Source organism: Phalangium opilio, unplaced genomic scaffold (assembly GCF_054372755.1).
Source record: "Phalangium opilio isolate 3A_F unplaced genomic scaffold, DU_Popi_V2 ptg000031l_1, whole genome shotgun sequence".
Taxonomy (NCBI): domain Eukaryota; kingdom Metazoa; phylum Arthropoda; class Arachnida; order Opiliones; family Phalangiidae; genus Phalangium; species Phalangium opilio.
This window is the reverse complement of record NW_028324158.1, coordinates 3,389,064-3,405,080: the sequence shown is the minus strand read 5'-3', so window position 1 is coordinate 3,405,080 and position 16,017 is coordinate 3,389,064. Positions and strand designations below refer to the sequence as shown.

The 16,017-nt window shown below is 39.0% G+C and overlaps 2 protein-coding genes across 2 annotated transcripts in view; one reads left to right on the top strand and one right to left on the bottom strand.

The window, feature by feature from the left end:
• LOC149689168 (ATP-binding cassette sub-family C member 1-like) overlaps positions 1-16,017 on the top strand; it is a 51,270-nt gene that overhangs the window by 7,859 nt on the left and 27,394 nt on the right. The gene's annotated exons all lie outside the window — the stretch shown is intronic.
• Positions 5,646-15,893, bottom strand: LOC149689194 (glutathione S-transferase C-terminal domain-containing protein-like). The gene is made up of 9 exons (XM_089869588.1): positions 15,651-15,893; positions 15,027-15,226; positions 12,987-13,053; positions 12,704-12,916; positions 11,270-11,314; positions 11,125-11,214; positions 7,768-7,974; positions 6,425-6,488; positions 5,646-5,813 (listed from the first exon to the last, which is right to left on the bottom strand). The coding sequence occupies exons 1-9, from the start codon at positions 15,876-15,878 to the stop codon at positions 5,668-5,670; spliced, it is 1,260 nt and encodes a 419-aa protein (XP_089725714.1). The 5' UTR covers positions 15,879-15,893; the 3' UTR covers positions 5,646-5,667.

The following is a 16,017-nucleotide window of genomic DNA, read 5'->3' as shown; positions in this document are numbered from 1 at the left end:
TTCTACTCCTCCCTGTTTTATGGCACTGCCATTTAATGACTGTCGGGATTTAAAACAGAGGAAGGTTTTCATTCTTCCTGGCTTCTTAAAGACGTTTAGAAATAAAGAGGAAACACGCGAGATAAAATGGGGGAGAAGCCGAAGTCGATTGATTTTGAAATATTAAATTTCATAGGAAGTGATTACACTATCAAGTCCTTGGGTACTTCATTAAACTTGAAAGGTGTCGCGCTTTCGCGCTTAACACAGGACCATGGATGTTATCGAACACATGCCCAATGAACGTTTTCCAAGCAAGACCTGATCCACGGAAGCTGTGGAAAAACTAAAAAATACAAAGCGCTTTAATCGAAAACCCTGGGGTCGCGACATTTCATTCATAGTTCCATAGATGGCTGCTATCGTTAGTAATGTTGTCGTTTACTAATTCTACATGATAGGGTATCAACTTGAGTGGTGGTCAAAAGCAAAGGGTCAACGTGGCCAGAGCAATTTACCGCGATGATGATGTTTATCTCTTTGATGATCCGTTGGGCGCGGTTGACTCGCACGTGGCCAAACATCTCTTCAACGAAATCATCGGACCAAAAGGATTACTTCGAAAGAAAGTAAATAACACTAATAGTTTCTATAAAATCGCTAAGCAACCATTAATCTAAATGAGATGTCGACGTGTCGTTTCGTTTAAATCCACGTAGTAGTTGAATATTTCGGCCCGGAAAGTTATTAGTTTCTTTACTATGAAATAAATTTCAACTGACATCCCGTATATACATGTATATCTAAGTCTCATAGATTTTGATTTAAATCCGTGCAACTTCAATAATAGCAGCTCGTGAAGTGATCAAATTATATTAATGCAATAAGACTAGCTAACCTTCTGAGTCGCTCGAATTTGAATGTTGCTACTTTTTGATGTTCCTTGCTCGCTCGACAAATAGCAATTCAATCTCTTACAGACGAGAGTTCTGGTGACACACAACTTGAGTTTCATCCGCGAAGTGGACGAGATCTTCTTCATGAATAGCGGACGAATCATCGAGCGGGGAACCTATGACGAAATCATGAGTCGTCAGGGAAAGGCAAGAGATTATTTCGTGCAACACATGAGTGACATGAGCGACGAGAATAAAGAAGAACTGCCGTGAGTAAATTTGATGCTATAATCTACACTTTTTACCGCTGCTACGTTCTAGAAAAGCGAAAACGTTTCAAGTCGTAGAAATTTAGTATGTACTGTTCAAAATAACCTAGCGATTTTCTTCGTATACAACCACCATTTGGTTGAAGAGATAGCCATTATTTTAAATTTCTTCAATTGATCCTTGGAAGTTTAACACGCTTTGCTAATATGTGAATTTTGTTAACGCAATGTTTTTAGTACATTAAATATCAAAGCTGAGAGATTACATCGTGCATCCGAAGGAAAAGTTTCCAATGAAGATGAGGCAAAACTCATGACTAAAGAGACGCTCAAAGAAGGAAACGTATGTGCTCTTTAATATACGAGGAGAGTTTGGACATTTCTTTTTGAGAACTAAAACTCTTTACATATTTATTCTCGTGATAATGTTATTGTGCATTTTCAGATATCCGTATCACAATACAAACAATATTTTAAAGCCTATGGCATAGCAAGTTATACGATCTTCATAGTAACAGCCACCAGTCTTATATCCCTTAATTTCGTGTTGATGTACTATTTGTCTCTGTGGTGCGCGGACTCCAAGGAAGATTTTAAAGCGAACCCAGACTTAAAGGCAACCCGTATAGCGGTCTTAGTCACTCTTGCTTTAATCCAAGCATTTTTGGTATTGCTGAACGTAACTGGTCACGTCTTTCGCTGTCTACGAGCGGCAAACTGTCTGCATAAGAAAATGCTCGACAGCGTATTTCGTTCTCCCATATCCTTCTTCGACACGACTCCAGTTGGAAGGATACTGAATCGTTTCTCCCAAGATATCGACGCCCTCGACCAGCAGTTACCTTTAGCGTTAAGACTAACCAATTGGGGATTGATATTTTTAGTTGTTTACCCGTCAGGAATTGCAATATATTTACCACTATTCATAATTCCCTGCATTGTTGTTGTTGTTGGATACATTTCACTTCAGGTAGGAACTCGATTTCAGTCTCCATACTTAATTATTCAGTATCACTCTCAATTGTTAATTGTCGTGGTTAAACTCATAATTCGTATCGAGTGAGGAATAGCCTCTCTTAATCTTTAATAATCTGGGAGTTGGTTGAAGTCAGAGCTTTGAGCGCTTCAACTGAGGCTATTGAAAACTAGAAAACATACAAATAAACAATAGAAATAGTAAAGATTCTTATAGACACTTCCTAAAGTTAACAGACATTTTATGTGATTTTTTAGAAAGTTACAATGTGTAATTTAGGTTCCAATATCTTTTGTAGCGTTTTTTGATGTCGAGCAATCGGCAATTCAAGCGTATAACAAGCTTGAGAAATTCTTTCTTGTTTTCGCACGTGGGAGGATCAGTGGCTGGCAGCACTGTCATCAGGGCGTGTGACGCCGGAGAGAACTTCGAAGGACACTTCCTGAAACTGATCGACGAATGCACTGCAGCTAACTACATGATGAACATGGCACAAAGGTAATTTTGTAATTACGTTACTAAAGCCTGATTTCAATTGCGTCTCTTTAGTTTTGAAGCAACAGCTTTATCAGCATGTACACAACATTTTTACCTTTAGATTGAAAAGCGTTGTGGATGCAAAGCAAAGCGAGCTCGCTAATCATTTTTCCAAGTCAATAAAACGGAATTTCTTTCCAGATGGCTGACAGTACGCTACAATATCTTAGGAAATGTCTTGATGTTTTGCACCGTAATTTTTATAGTTTTGAGCAAAGAGGCTCTGGCAGCTGAATTTGTAGGACTTATCTTGGCTAATGCCGATCGGGTAAGCGCTACGAATAAATCAAAATCTTTTGCACTTGCTAAAATCTCTGCTGGTTTCTCGAGTAACTCTTGACTTGATATAAGCGTGATGATGAAACGTTGCTGAAGTGGCACGATATAGAAGGACTAATAGTTACTGACTTAACTCGAGATAGAATTGTGTGCAACTGTTTCAATGGAAGATTGATATAGCGAAAAGTCGCCAAATATCACCGAAATCAGGTTTAGCGACAACGTAATTTTAGGTTAGCTACACCTAATGCCGCCATTTTTCTATGTTCTTTTTCGTAAAGTATAGAAGCTAGTTTGAGCACCATTTTGATACGTTTTCAAGAAAACGTACTGTCCGTGCAATACCTCCTGGAAAGGGCAAAGGAATTGGGGAAACGGGCCTGACCTAACACCCTTTCCCCTCTTTGTTAGAGAGTTCGGTTTCAATTTATATATTTTTGGTGATACAGCATTATGCTTAAATTAAATTCTTATCTATGAAAGATATTATATGCATTTTGAAAAACACGTGCGCGACTTTTTTATCACGTGGAACAATCATTTATTTTCTGTAAATGAAGTACAAATTTAATATTATGAAATCACAGTTCCTGCAATTTCTGAAACTCTTTGTCGCTGCCACTACGGGTTTGGAATCAAATGTCGTCTCCATAGAAAGAGTTGACGAATACTGTCGTTTGGAGACCGAGGCCCAGTGGGAGAAACCAGAATGTCAACCACCGGCTGACTGGCCTCAACGAGGACAAATAACAATAGAAGACTACAGCACCGGATACCGAACAGGATTGGATTTGGTCTTGAAGAACATAGATGTCAGGATCGAAGCCGGGGAGAAGGTGGGTGTGGTGGGGCGGACAGGTGCGGGAAAGTCGTCGCTGACGCTGGCGCTCTTCCGTCTCATCGAGGGGGTGAGCGGTCAGATCGTTATAGACGAAGTGGAAGTGGAGGGATTGGGCTTGTTCGATTTGCGTTCGCGGCTGACCATCATCCCTCAAGAGCCCGTCCTCTTTTCGGGCACGCTCAGGCTCAACCTGGATCCTTTTGAACAAAAAGATGACAGGAGACTGTGGGCCGCTTTGGAACACTCCCACCTAAAGTCCTTCGTGGCGTCACTCGAGCAGGGACTGGATCACCCTGTGGCCGAAGGGGGGCAGAATCTGAGCGTCGGGCAGCGTCAGTTGGTCTGTTTGGCTCGTGCCTTGTTGAGGAACACCAAGATCCTGATCTTGGACGAAGCCACGGCCTCTGTCGACATGGACACCGACGATCTCATTCAAGAGACCATCAAGAAGGAATTCGCTAACTCTACCATCATCACCATCGCGCACAGAATAAACACTATCTTGGACTACGACAAGTTAGTTTAACTACCTAATAAATCGGCTTAAAATGATTGGTTAATTTGTCGCCATTTAACTTTTCAAAGGATAATGGTTCTCGATCAGGGACGAGTTGTGGAATTCAACTCTCCACATGCTCTCTTGCGAAATGAACATTCAATGTTCTACGATTTGGCCAAAGATGCTAACATAATCTAGATCACTTTCAAATTAAGCACCTATGCCAAACTTTTAATGTTATGTACAGTTCGTAACGAGTCTAACCACAGCCCACTCGATCACACTTTGGATTCACGCGCTATAGAAGCCCATTATTGGCCGAAAACACGTATCTCACATTTTAGCAAAAATCGAAGTTGTCAGCTTTCGACATGGCTGTCTATGGGGAGTTAAAATCTCTTGAACTTATATTGAAATGTGCAAAATTTGAGAAGTTTTTGTTTCACAGTTTTTTGTAAAAAATATTAAAACACTAAGTAACAATAAATAAAGGGCTTACGTTTTCTTTGGTTTCACTGGTTCGAATCTCTTGAAATTTTAGTGAGGTATATTGTAGGGGTTTAAACTATAGTGCAAAATATCAAAGTTTTAAAACAAATAGGTCTTTTCCTAAATATTCTCAAGGTTACTAAAAAGGTTAGGATTAGTCATAAACAAAATATTATGAATTTCTAAAAAACGCCGAAGGACCAAACTACCATATTTGGCGCGAGTGCATCTCGAAAAATGGATCTAATCACAACATCACCACACAATGAACACAGTTCAACTTCACCGTTCATGGCACAAAACCGGTCGTCAGTAGCACGCCGCAAGAAATTATGATCTCTTTTTCAACGCAAAGATCGAATGCAGGACCACGTAAAGGGAAGCAAATAAATTTTGATAAGAATACGTCATCCGGTACGTTATGAATATAACGGAGCTGTTTCGCGAGAATACCTTGGGACCCGCAGAATGGCTTCGGCTGTCAACTGACAGTTACTAAATTTTGAATTCCCAGTAATATTTGACGAAGACATAAGCGCATAAATAATTGATATTATCGGCTTATGGCGAAAATGATTGCCCTATCCCGCTAGCACTAATAATGTATGCTACCCTAGGGAGAGCGGAAATAGGTGTGTTTATATGAGACACAACATCGAGAGAAAAGGGCGCTGACGTATTCACTACGTGCGATGGGGTTTTTACGCCTGTCAAAGGCAACGTTACGTTAACGGGAGGAATTAACGAGACCAAGTTTGAGATGGGGCAGTTGCCGCAGTTATACCCACATTAGGTGCTACACTCGGAGCTTGAGCAGGTACAAAAACATTAGAGGGGGCTGAAATGGTTATTGGACAAGCCGAAATAAGAATGGCAAAAATAAAATTTATTTGACAAGTCGTTTATTGGGGTTGTAAAGGAACGCCCATAAGTAGATTGCTCTTTGGAGTGCAATCTGGAGGCTTTAAAGTACAAAGTGTGACTTCATAATCATTTTCTTGAAAATATAGAGCTCTGTCAGTGTCAATCAGTCCCATACAGAACTTGCCTAGAAATATACAACAATATATTTATGTAAATGTTAATCTATCATATTTAATTGTAACTAAATGTCAAATGTAACTCAAGAGCAGATATGGTTGCACTAACATTAAGCTGAAGCAAAATTCAACAATCATAACCCAAGATACAAAAGAATCATGAAAGTATCAGCGCTATTAGAAGTGTTCTATAAAAAGGTAGAAAATCACAAAAGAACTTAATGGAAGGTTCGACATGGTACTTGATAAAAAGCTGAAAAACTTAACCGTATACATTCATAAACGGCTAAACAAGCTCACGATTTTATATTATCTATTTGGAAAAGTCACAATTATCATAAGTCTTTCATGAAGTTAATAAGCTATTGAAGTAAATTTCATAAAACATACTTCATAAGTGTACCATATTTTGGGTAGACAGTACACAATTTTCTGGGTTAATTTTGAAGTGTAATGCTTTGCATGCAACTAAAACGCTACACACTGAAACTTAAATACAAGCAAAACGAATTTCAACAAGCCTGTCAGCACAATAAGATAGAAAGCGCATTGCGCATGCATTTAAAAAGGATTGAAATTTAAAACCCTTTCGGACATAACTTTCTCTTCAAAGACTAACCCTGTTCTTCACATGCTGTGTCCACTTCAGTGCGATCAGCAAAATGTCCCAATGAAATGTATTCCTAAGATTAAAAAATATATATATAGGGTGTTCCAAAAATGAATGGTTGTAGAACCGAAGTACAGTGGGTTCTATGGGCGATTGAGAGTCGAAAATATTCTATAACATTTTGCCATCCAAACCACCATTTATAAGTTATGATTAGACTGTTTTACTAATGACCCCATAACTACTAAGCACTGTCTTTCAGTTTCATCATTAAATTTAAGCTGTCATCCTTACAACGACTCAACCATGACTTTTTAATAGTGGCTCTTAGGGAACAATGTCACAGAACATTTTCCACTTAAATTAAATCACCCATAGATTTCCCTGTACGTCGGTCTTACCAACCCTTTTGAACACCTTGTATATTAAGTTTTCACCACTCTACTTTCAGACGATCCAACCTTTTGACTCAGCTTAATGGGTCAAATCGAGTTGAATCAAGTAGTTGGATCGCGTGAATAGACGCTGGATGAGTTGAGTCACCAAAAGAGTTGGCTGCTCTTAGGGAACAATGTCACAGAACATTTTCCACTTAAATTAAATCACCCATAGATTTCCATGTACTTCGGTCTTACCAACCCTTTTGAACACCTTGCATATTAAATTTTTACAACTCTAAGGCTCTTTCAGACGATCCAACCTTTTGACTCAGCTTAATGGGTCAACTCGAGTTGAATCAACTAGTTGGATCGTGTGAATAGACGCTGGATGAGTTGAGTCACCAAAAGAGTTGGCTGCTCTTAGGGAACAATGTCACAGAACATTTTCCACTTAAATTAAATCACCCATAGATTTCCCTGTACTTCGGTCTTACCAACCCTTTTGAACACCTTGTATACTAAATTTTCACAACTCTAATTAAGGCTCTTTCAGACGATCCAACCTTTTGACTCAGCTTAATGGGTCAAATCGAGTTGAATCAAGTAGTTGGATCGTGTGAATAGACGCTGGATGAGTTGAGTCACCAAAAGAGTTGGCTAGGAAAAATTGGATCAGTGATCTAATTTTTGGTGACTCAACTTTTTCATTCATTTCTTCAGCCAATCAAAATGAATTACAAAAATAGCCTTTTTCGCGGGTTATTTCATAAGTGACAAAGTAGGTGGCGCTTAAAAAGTTCCACTTGGCGGTAAAACTTTAGTCGTGTGAAAAGGAAGGATTTACTTAACTTTTCCCTTCAAAGGTTAGGCCAGTTGATACAACTTTTTGACCCATCGAGCTGAGTCAAAAAGTTGGATCGTCTGAAAGACCCTTAAAGGATAAACTATATGAGTATAATTTCTATTAGTCACCTCAGTAGTAACTCCAGCTTTTTTGAAAACTTGGCTCCTTGGGTAACTAACTGAAGTTACATCATGAATAGAACCATAACAGCAGGGGCAGCAAATAAACTTTGCCCTGTGCGTTAAACTCTTATTTAAAACCAAATCCGTAGCAACTCCACAGGCGTGCAACGACAATGCTATGTCAAATGCCCCTTTAAAGTGGTCCAAGTTGCACTAATACAAGAAAGACATAAAAATAACTTAAAATTAGGTATTATTCCCTCAAAAATCTATCGACTGGGTTATGTAAATAATAACAATTAGACTGATCTATAAACAGGGTTCATACAACCTTTGGAAATAAATTTCCCTGAGATTTCCAGGTTTTTCCCCATATACTTCCCTGAGTTTTCCAGGTTTTTCCCCCTATATGGAGTATCCTATGGAGCAAATGCTATCGAAGGACGGGGGGCAAATTGGACTATAACATAATCATAGAACATCCCCGTATCTCTAATATAACCAGAGTTATGAGCCTCCAAAGTATAGTGTAATGTTAATCCTACGGGGGGGGATGTTTATGAACATTTTGCTTAATTACTCGGCCCCTGTTTGACGCAAATTTCCCTGAATTAGTGAATTTTACTAAAAATTATAAATTTCCCTGAGTTTTCCTTGAGGTTTTTGTCAACTATTTATTTCCCTGATTTTTCCAGGTTTTCCCTGTTTTCCAGGTTTGTATGAACCTTGTATAAACTCTTTTCGTGGGAGGGAAGTACGCCCTTCATCTCCGAGTTTTCCCAGGGCAAAAAGGACGTAGGCATCTATAGGTTTATACAGGGTGTTTCTGAAAGGTCTGTCAAAAGTTAAGGGGGATGTTCTTTGGGCGATTTCGAGTTTTTATCACATTTTCCCGTCAGGGTCACCATTTTCAAGGCGTGTTTTACGGATGAATCCTTAATTCAATTAGCGTTGCCTATCAGTTTAAGGGTCATCCGTAATACACTCTAAACATAACATTTAAAAATTCTGCATTGTGACTTAGAATGATTAAATTTTCCAGGGAACTTGGTCATAAATTCTAGATGCTTACCAAGACATTTTTTAATTCCTTGGGCATATTGAAATATGTCTTCAAGATAAGTTATTAAAACCAGAACTTTCATACATTGATTGGCTATAATACTTATATCCTTGGTTTACACACTTCAAAGCTAGACGCGGATGTAGTTTAGTGTTTAGTTCAAACAAATTACAACAGATGCTCTCATAGTCGAAGGGTGGAGGGCGAGGGGTCGGACGTTTAGGAAAAAGTCTACGGGATTTCAAAATCCAATTTGATTTCGTCGGATTTCGTTTGATTTCGACGGATTTTGTTTGATTTCAGAAGTCAATAAAATCAAATGGATTTCATTGAATTTTGAGATTTTTCCCGTGATTCCGTCGGATTTTGCTATTTTTACCGTGATTTCGACGGATTTTGCGATATTTCCCTTGATTTCGTTGGATTTTGAGGTATTTCGCGTGATTTCCTCGGATTTTGAGATTTTTTCCCCGTGATTTCGTCGGATTTAGTGATTTCTTTTGATTTTGGATTTCGTGAATTTTGTAATGGTTTTCACGATTTCTTTACTGATTTTGCTTCTGATTTTGTGATTTCTATGTTGATTTCGTGATTTCTTTGTTGATTTCGTGATTTCTTTGTTGATTCCGTGATTTCTTTGTTGATTTCGTGATTTCTTTGTTGATTTCGTGATTTCTCTGTTGATTTTGTAATTTTTATTTTACTGACTTTATGATTTCTTTACTGATTTTGTGATTTCGTTGCTGATTTCGGATTTTTTATTTGATTTCGAAATCAGCATTGATTTCGGATTTCTTAAATTGGATTTCACATGCAGGTAGCGTACGGGATTTCATGAATGACCGACCCCTCAGTGGAGGGCCTGCTATGTTTAGCAAAGGCTAGTTTTAGCTAAGGCTCGTGGACTAATTGTAATTGCCAAAGTAAAATTATTGTGTAGAAGATTAGGCAGCATCTTGCGCCCACTAGCATTTTTCAAGCCAAAACTGGAGTTCGTATGGAAAGTGAACTTGGAGGGGAACCACGTGACCCGCGATTTGCTTTAAAGTACGTCAACTAAGTTTTCTAACTATGGAATGTTTAAAAGTTACGTAATATAATGATTTGGCTGGTGCTATTTGTTATTCTCTCTCTTTAAAACAGGTTGTTTCGTCATTGTGTTCCTCTATATCGCGTTACAAGGTTACTAACACTGGGCCAAATAATTATTTTGATGTTACTATCAGCAGAAGTGAGATGAGGCTAGAAGTGAAGGGTTCTAGCATTGGTAGAAGATCCTGGCACTAGTGAACAAATTTGAGGATTTTATGCCGCTTCCATCGCGCCTACGCTAGAGAGAAAAAATTGGTCGAGTTCCAAAAACATTTCTTACCCCCTTCCCCTCAACCTAAAGCCGCGGAACACGGACGCGGGTGCTTGAATCTAGTTCGGTCGTCTACCACCGCGAGCGTCTCACTCAATTTTTGGAGGGGAAATTCTGAAACCGCTACTAGAGGGCCAACCGTTGGTGTGTTATCAAGAATATTCACTTTCGCCGAGTGAAGAATAGACCTGTTCACACTAAGGGCCGCGCATGAGAAGTTTCAATGTTTGGGGGCATGAGTTATAGCGCTTCTATGGAGTTAAACGTGTAAACTAAACTACGATGGACGTATGGGAGACCTTTTGAAATTTAATATTAAAATAAAATGCCTAGTATTTAAAACCGAGATAGTACAATTAAAATCATGTTAAGAAATAAAGTGTTTAAGTTCTAATGGAAACGGTGCATTGATATTAGTAGGCCGCTATAACTCACTAAGCCTTGGCGACGGTACGGGATCATCGCTTCATCGGCGAATAGACGGCGATGTCCGCCGATGCCGTGCCGAAAGCGCTGTGTATAAATGCCCGTAAGCCCTGGCGCCCAATTTAGTGAGTAGAATTTCATTAAATGCCCTAATTTTACGTCTATCAATTGAATTTGATAAAATTTCACCTCGGAAGTTCAATTAATACTTTTACAACACGTAATACAACACTGTTTTATAAAAATAAACTCGAATGCGTAGCAAATAAGGCAAAAGGAATGGTTAAAAGTACTGCACTGCCCCCAAACATTCTTTCTACGCATGCTCACCTCTCGAAATTTTTCCCCCCTTTTCACCCCCGCTCTACCGGTGAAAAGGTCTATTTGGTTAGCTCAATACTTCTAGTCTCATCTCACTTCTGCTAACACTGGGCCAAATAATTTTTTGATGTTACTATCAGTAGTAAGTGAAGCCAGCAGACTGAAAACTAGCTTACAAGTTACAACCAACCTGATAGAAAAATATATTATCAAGTTCCAAAATGGAGGCCCTGTCTCGAGCTCTATCAAGCGATGATTCCTTATTTTCCACCAGAATAATCTAAAATTACAAATTATAAGCTTGAGAAGCGACAAATTCAAACTACAATTTATACCTTGCACTTTGGTAAATAGTATGCAAGAACGATTCCAACATGACCCTACATTACGCAACACAAAACAATTAAATCATTATAATATCAGAAGGGAATAAGAGAGAAGGGAGACATTAGAGCCTGCTATGGTAACGAGAGTCCGACCAACTTCAAGAAAACCGCGAAAACTTTGCGCAAGTACACAGCTTTTAACCAATTTACTGCAAATATAGTTCTTTAAGATCTCCGCGGTATCAGGCGGCCTATTTGTCTGCTAGATTTTCATTCTCCAAAGGCTTAGGGCTGTCGATGTTTCGTTCTTGTGTAATTATAACCTCAAGTATGTACTTTATTGAAACTAATTTTTATTTTTTAATATTAATTCAGAATAATTAGTTCTCATCTATTTATTACCTTCAAATTATCGGATTTTGGTATGTTCTCAATTCCCGTGCATCTAAATTAATTGCGCAGCTTGATTTCGTTTATCAACATGAAATTCGGTAGTTTTTATCTCCTTCAATGTAAAGTTGTAAACAAAACTACTTTTTATTCGTCAACCGAGACGTCACCTTCTTATGTGACGTCACAGCTAAGGCAGAAGTTAGATAGCCAATCAGTGAAGGGTAGTTGATTTGAGGTTAGTAAGACTGTTGTTACGAGTGTAAAGCATTATGGAGATATAAAGTGTGTCCCTTCTCTCTTATTCCCTTCTGATAATATTTTACTTTATTAGAAGATAATTAACTCTGAATCATCCGTTTTATAAGGGAGATGTTTTTATGTACATATCAGGTTGGGGCGAGATGGAGTAAAGGTTGCAGGGGGTCAGACTAGGCTTTTTTAGACACCATAGGTACTATCAAATGTGGATGAGAGGGAAAGTATGACAATGGCCATAGAGCCTGTGTTAAAAAACGCGGACATCAAAGTTTAGCCAATAACTATTTAGTTTACTAGTGACTGATGGACTTGCAAACTCGCGACTGAAAGTAGTTCAGACATTTATGCTCCTTGGTTTAACCATAGCCCACTCGATCACGCGCATCACGACGCAAGCTGCTCGCGCTATAGCTAAATTACCGAGATTTGTTTAAAACGTATCTAGTTTTATGTGCTCTTCTATTGCTTCGATAACCTTACTTAAATCCATATTATACCTTCAAATACCTTTTAAAACATTACCAGCTACTCTGTCCTGACTACAAACACAAATCGAGGAAGTTCTAGCATACACAATAGCAGACGACGGTAACCGCGTAACCGCGAATTAACACAAGACCTATTTTAAGGGAGTGAACAGGCCCAGTATAGCTACGCCAATAAAACCGTCAACTACGGCGAAACTCTGATGACTCGCGACTTTTGCAGCCATTTTTCATACTTTTCCTCTCATCTACTTTTGGTACTATAAATCTAATATCCTACTGGTCTAACTTTAATTCAAAACATTACCCCTCCAGCACAAAAATCCACGATTACGTCATCAACTTTGGCTGTATCCAAGGCAGCAGTCACCATACTCTCGACTTGTTGACATTTACGGTCAACTCTTGATAATGGTAAATCACCTCCAGCCGGATGGGCAGTTATTGGCAAACTATGCCAGTCAATTCCTTCATCCATTATGGAGGGACAACTTGAATATATTGGCATGATATTTTGCTCCTTAACATTTAAAAATAGATCCGCATTGATATCACTGTAATATTTAAATTATTTAATTATATTAATTAACCTTTAATTTATTCATTACTGCGGTGGGTTCCTTGTGTTTTATCTTCACTTTAGTTCTTTTGGGGTCCCTAAACGGAAAATGGAACACGATGATTCAATCATGGCAAAAGTAAACTAGTATCAGAAGTATATAATTCTTCTCTTCGAGAGAAGTGTACAGTACCACAAAGCCGGGTAATTGTAACACATGATTCTTCCCTACATCACAACAATCGAAGCAGGGTTATTGAACCGAATCACATACGCGATAAATATTTCCATCATCATTACTCTATCAGAGCTTAACTATTTGCCAAGGCGCGTTTGTCAATTTTTGTCCCACGTCAAGACGAGGTTTGTGGGTTAATTGCTAAGAATTTAGTACTCAAACAGCAAAAGAATTCACCCCATGGAGCGAGGCCCATCTGAAGTTTGATGAGCAGGAGAGAAATCGAAAAGGGTGAGCCTTGGAAGAATCATGTTACATAACTTAAAGCAAAGCGCGGGTCCAGTGGATCCCCTACAAGGCGACTTTCCTCCTGTACTCCCGCTTTGCCTTGGCAAAGGCTAGTGGGCGGGATTTATATGGGCACTTATAAATCCCGCCCACAAATGCCTCCTGCCTTCGCCAAGCCAAAACTGGAGTTCGTAAGGAAAGTCAACTTGTAGGGGATACACTGGACCCGCGCTTTGCTTTAAAGGAACTGCAAAGAGGGCATCGGCGGGTGGGTAAAAATTATTTGAAATACGTCACAGACATCACGTGATGCCAAGATACAAAGACTCCTCATGGAGTGGAACTGGACATCTAGTCCTTGTTTTTCGCAAGATTGCAGCGCCAATTCCATGAAGTGGTATTTTTCGAAATAAAACAAACTAAGCTTCTTTGATCCACGCCTCTCCCCGGTCACGTGCCTCTGACGTATTTCAAATAATTTTTCCCACCCGCCGATGCCTACTTTACAGTCACTTTAAGTATTAAGAGGATACCGAGTGTCATCCTTCTTCAATTATACCCTTCTGGTAGTATGCATTTTTTTTTTTTTTCAATACTCGGTGTGGAGACAAGCATCTCTTAACAGAGCTATTAAAGCAATGACATGACGGCTAATCTTCTAAACAAATATTTTAGCTTGATGAAGACAGGAATCAATCAGAACTTATCAAAAAGAGTGGAGCTAAAACTAGCCTTTGCTAATTTCAGCATGCCAGTTAACTCCACCCTTTGACCAGGGTTCATACGAAATTTCCAAAGTCAATTTCCCTGATATTTCCAGGTTTTCCAGAGTACTTTTGATAAATTTCCAGGTGCATTTTTCTTTTACATTCCAAGGAGGAGTGTTTATAATTTCAAATAGGGTTACTAGACATACCTACATCAGCATATGTTTACCCCTCTTATAGCTATGTTACAATAGACGAATGATGCTTTAGCGGGACCAACATACACAATTCCATTAGATTATGGGTCCCATTGAAGTGTATTTAATTCTTTCACTTCGTTTAAAGGGACTGTAAAGTAGGCATCGGCGGGTGGGTAAAAATTATTTGAAATACGTCAGAGGCACGTGACCAAGGAGAGGCGTGGTTCAAAGAAGCTTAGTTCGTTTCATTTCGAAAATTATCACTTCATGGAATTGGCGCTGCAATCTCGCGAAAAACAAGGACTAGATGTCCAGTTCCACTCCACGAGGAGCCTTTGTATCATGGCATCACGTGATGTCTGTGACGTATTTCAAAAATTTTTACCCACCCGCCGATGCCTTTTTGTAGTCCCTTTAATTTCCCTGATTTTTCGAAGTAATTTTCATTTTCCCTGAACTTTTTCATCTATACCGATTTCCCCTGATATTTCCAGGTTTTCCCTGTTTTCCATGTTCGTATGAACCCTGTTGACTACGGGAGCACCTAGTGGTATTTTTATAGACTAAAACACAGCCGTAACTAAATTGCTTTAAATAAGAAATTTTTCAGTCAAGCAACTTTTTTACGGCATAAAGCACCACATGTTCAGCACCCATTTCTCGGATTTATCTTTCATTGTGGGTCGGATCAAACTTACCGCAAATATAGGCTTGAATCAGTAATATTGGGAAGAATGACTTTGATATCAGAGCCTTCGGCATCGTCAAAGTTAATTTCATTCCAATTACATTTGGAAACAGCTTCAATTACATGGATGTCACTGAGCATTCTTTGGTACCACTGATAAACCATCGGTAGTTCAACACTAGCACTAATACCACAACTATTTAAATGGTCCTAAAAGATCAAATTATTCATATAAATGCAACAAATGTTTAACCAAAGATACCAGAAGTGAGATGAGACTAGAAGTAAAGGGCTCTAGCATTGGTAATAGATCCTGGCACTAGTGAACAAATTTGAGGATTTTACGCCGCTTCAATCGCGCCTACACTTGTGAGAAAAAAATTGGTCGAGTTCCAAAAACATTTCCTACCCCCTTCCCCTCAACCTAAAGCCGCGGAACACGGACGCGGGTGCTTGAATCTAGTTCGGCCATCTACCACCGCGAGCGTCTCACGTTTTGGAGGGAATATTCTGAAAACACCACTAGAGGGCCAACCGTTGGTGTATTATCAAGAATATTAATTTCACTTTCGCCGAGTGAAGAATTTGGTTAGCTCAGTACTTCTAGTCTCATCTCACTTCTGAAGATACTCACTAGCATCAAATATACACACGGCAACATGACAAAGTCTGCTAAAGTTCTGTCAATACCAGCAAAAAACACATGTTTCAGTTCCAAATCATCGCAGTCTTTACGAACATTATTTAAATCTGAAGTGGCAATCAAGTCCGTTTGATTTTCTTTGAATAAATCTTGCTTCCGTTTCAATAAATTGTGCGTCCACTGAGCTATATCCCCTTCGGATATCCAAGTAGAGAGCATCGTAAAATTGAACACTTATAGACTAGAGCCGCGAAATGGAGATACGGGGGTTGAACCCAGGACTTCCCACATGCAAAGCGAGCGCTCTTCCACTGAGCTATATCCTCTACTGATGTACAAGTAGAGATCATCGTAAAAT

What these genes read in the sequence shown, in the direction of transcription:
- LOC149689194 (XM_089869588.1), bottom strand. Translation starts at nt 15,878, where the DNA reads ATGCTCTCTACTTGGATATCCGAAGGGGATATAGCTCAGTGGACGCAC. An exon ending in CGTGTGTATATTTGATGCTA is followed by an intron (nt 15,227 to 15,650) that starts GTGAGTATCTTC and finishes TTGATCTTTTAG; the next exon opens with GACCATTTAAATAGTTGTGG. An exon ending in GATTCAAGCCTATATTTGCG is followed by an intron (nt 13,054 to 15,026) that starts GTAAGTTTGATC and finishes TTTTCCGTTTAG; the next exon opens with GGACCCCAAAAGAACTAAAG.